Below are 3,575 nucleotides of genomic sequence, written 5' to 3'. Positions count from 1 at the left end.
CGGAGGAGGTCTCGGCAGGTCGGCGGGGGCCCGGGGGGGGCCGGGGGGTGCGGCGGGACCCCCGGCTCACCCTTGTCCCGTCCCTGTCCCCAGCGTGCACGTGGAAGGGGCAGGACTGCACCCTGACCGTCCACATCGACAAGGGCTTCACCATCTCCACCAGCGAGCCCGGGCTCAGCAGGACCATCCTGCTGCAGCAGCCCTTCGAGAAGCTGCAGATGTCCTCGGATGATGGCACCAAGATGCTGTACCTGGACTTTGGTGGACCAGAGGGAGAGATTGTGAGTTGGCTTTGCCTTCAGCAGTCCCACCCGCAGAGCACCCACCCTGTTCATGGCACCCATCCTGCCTGGCATAGGGGTGACCCATGGCCCTGTCTGCCCACCCCAGCCAGGGTGCACAGCCCTTCCCAGGGCCCCAGTAAAGCTGTGGTGGGTCTGGGGAGCTCGGGGTGGTACCTGCCTGAAAGCTAGCTGCTGCAGGAACAGTCCTCTCCATTACAAACATCCCTCCTTTCCTTTTTTGCAGCAATTGGACCTTCACTCCTGCCCCAAGACCATCGTCTTCATCATCCACTCCTTCCTGTCGGCCAAGGTGACCCGGCTGGGGCTGCTGGCGTGACGAGGGAGCAGCCCAAGCCCCTGGCCCATCTATGCACCTCCCTCCTGGCCAAACCCAGCCCCAAGGCATCCCAAGGAGACTGCAGCCCCCACGGGATCAGTCACCCCACCAAGGAAAAGCACCATCCAGCCAGGAAAAACCCCTCTCGGGGCTTTTGGGGGCAGCTGTGGGGTGAAACCCCCCTTGGATGGCAGCCCCAGGACTTCTCCGGTGCCTTCCTCCCCTCCTTCCTTGGTGGCTGGAGAAAGCCATTGGGAGCCCACCAGTGGACAGGTGGCCATCACCCCAGTGCCTTGAGAGATGATATTTTCTGTACAAAGAACCCATTTGTATCCATGTTTTATATTTATATTGCCCACTTCCAAACGCTGATGTGGCAGCTCTTCCACACCTGGGTTGGACCCCTGGAGAGTCCCCAGGTCCTGCAGCACAAGGACCCCTTTGTTTTTTTTCCCCAAGGGCTGGAGGCCAAACCAGCTCTGAAGTGCTTAAGGGACAGGAACTGCAAGATCAGCTGTATTTGCCAAATTTTTCCATATTGTATGGAATGATAGGAACCACTTTTCTCTGTTGGAGTTGGACGGTTCGTTTGGTTTTGTGCACTCTGGGGTCACTTTATTTCTTGGTTTGGGGGGGGAGGGTTGTCAGGTGGCTGCTGCGGAATGACTTCTTTTATGAACCAAAAGATTCTGCATGGAAATGCCTTTTCTGTGGGGGTTTAATAAACTTTGTAGATCACAACCAGCAGGAACCAAGATCTGTCTCCTGGTTTCACTTGGAGAAGTTGAAAATCAGTTTGTGGGTGGTGCCTGGGCTGAGCCTTGGGGTGTGTTTCACCAGGGGAAGGAAGGGATTTGCCTGGTGGTGCTGGGGACACTGTGAGGGGTTCAGGTGGGGACAGAACATCTTTAAGGTGCCCAACACTGTGCTGGGAGTGGCAGAGAAGGATATGCTGATGCCAGCACCAGCTTTGGTGATACCAGGTGGGTTTGAATTCCCCACACTTTAGGATGCTGACAGGAGGGTGGGTGTGATTTCCAAACTCAAGAAAGTTGTGTTTTGTTTTTTATATTTTTCCTGTAAGAGCAGCTGCCTGTCTGAGCAGCAGCAGAGGTTTGGAAAGTTGTTGGGACCACAGGAAAGGGCTCTGTTTGCATCACTGCAGTACTAAGTTCTGGGTTAACCTTCTCCTTTTGGATTGGCCCTGTCCATGGGGGCACCTGGAGTCTCCCAGGAAAGCCATTAGCCAGGGACTAAAACACTCAGGCTGCAGGCAGAGGAACAACAACTGATTAGCATCAAAATAATATCAGAGCAGCTGTGGCTGCCCCTGGATCCCTGGAAGTGTTCAAGGGCAGGCTGGATGAAGCTTGGAGCAACCTGGGATAGGGGGAGGTGTGGAATGTGGCAGGGGGTGGATGAGCTGGGATTTAAGTTCCCTTCCAACCCAGACCTTCTCTGATTCTGTGGTTTTTAATGATGTCAGGTACCCTGCTGTCCTGTGAAGAGGGGAGCCTCGAGGGAGGTATTGGGGTGACACAGGTGCTTTTGCCATTGCTGAACAGGGACCCTGGTGTGTGCCAGCCTTTGGGGTGCAGGGGGAGGAGTTCCATAAAAAGGAAGGAAATCCACAGAAATTGCCAGCAACAAGGGCAGTGAGGTGTGTGTGATCTGGGCAGGGAGGAACTGTAGAACCACAGTTTGTGTTGGAAAGGAACTTACAGCTCATCTCATTCCATGGGCAGGGACACCTTCCACCATCCCAGGTGCTCCCAGCCCTGTCCAGCCTGGCCTTGGGCACTGCCAGGGATCCAGGGGCAGCCCCAGCTGCTCTGGGCGCCTGTGCCAGGGCCTGCCCACCCTCCCAGGGAAGAAGCAGCACAGTAGGAGTTTATTTGGTGTAACAAATAATTCCTGTTGGGTACATCAGCACTCAGCCTCACAGCTCCTGGCAGGACAGGCTGATGGAGAGGAAGGGGATGTCCCATTCCTCCCAGCACAGCCCATTGCTGAAAGCAGGAATCTTTTATGATGAACAAGCCCTTACTTATTGCACATAACTGTCAGATTTCCAGGAGACCTCACAAAATGGATTTGCAAAAGAAAAAAAAAGAGATCCCCTCCGCCCCCATTCCTAACTGTTAAATCAATACAACAAGTAATTTAGAAACAGATGGTGTATTTTTCTATGATCAAAAGCATGTCAGCACAAGGAAACACATTATTACTGCAATTTACCTTCCTCTTCTTGCCCTGCAGCCATTACTCTTTGGGGTTCATTGCAATAAAAGAGGGAATCGTTCCCAATCCAGAGCAGATTTCCTATTAATCTTATGGACCACAAACTGCTTTGACTTTCCCAGTGCTGCTGCTCCATGCCTGAGCCAGGGAGCAAATAGCTCCATTTGGAGTTGGATATTTATTTTCTTGGCTTTCTTTGCATTTGGGGTGATGGTATGTGGATTTTTTCCCCTTCTACATTTCATGGTGGTTTCTCATCCTCTTCACCCTTCTGGCACCATCCTTCACTTAACAGGATCCTTTCCCCAGGGATGCTCCTGCAAAGGGGCCTGTGAATTAGACAATTGCTCCTATACTGAGGGTCTGGAGCACCAGAAGAGCTGGGGGGGGATCAGCCTGGAGAAAAAGCCTGGAGAAAAATCCAGCAGGATCTTGGATTCCTGGGAAGATGTCTGGAGAGGTGCTGTGAGCACCCTGGGGACCCTGGATATTTTCCAGGCCGTGCTCATCACAGACCCCAAGGTCTTGGGGAAAAACCATTGCAGTTATTCCCTAACACTCCTAGTTTTCCTAAGATTTCCAGTGCTCATTGATGTAAATGTCCAGAAACATTCAGACATCTGGAATCATTGAATTTCTCTGCCCAGGGAAGATTTTGGGGTTGGCAGCAGGGACTGGATCCCAGTGCAGGGTGGCATCAGTATGGAGTGATG

General features: G+C 53.0%; 1 protein-coding gene across 1 annotated transcript in view; it reads left to right on the top strand.

Annotated features, from left to right (window-relative positions):
- SNTA1 (syntrophin alpha 1) overlaps window positions 1-1,376 on the top strand; it is a 22,842-nt gene extending 21,466 nt beyond the window's left edge. Inside the window, 3 exon segments of the mRNA XM_031064151.1 lie at window positions 9-18; window positions 94-281; window positions 529-1,376. Coding sequence (XP_030920011.1) covers window positions 9-18; window positions 94-281; window positions 529-621 — 291 coding nt within the window. The 3' untranslated portion in view covers window positions 622-1,376.
- The last annotated feature ends 2,199 nt before the right edge of the window (window positions 1,377-3,575 follow it).

This window comes from Geospiza fortis, unplaced genomic scaffold (assembly GCF_000277835.1).
Source record: "Geospiza fortis unplaced genomic scaffold, GeoFor_1.0 scaffold57, whole genome shotgun sequence".
Classification (NCBI taxonomy): domain Eukaryota; kingdom Metazoa; phylum Chordata; class Aves; order Passeriformes; family Thraupidae; genus Geospiza; species Geospiza fortis.
Note: the sequence above shows the minus strand (reverse complement) of the source record. Positions and strands in the feature narration are given on the sequence as shown.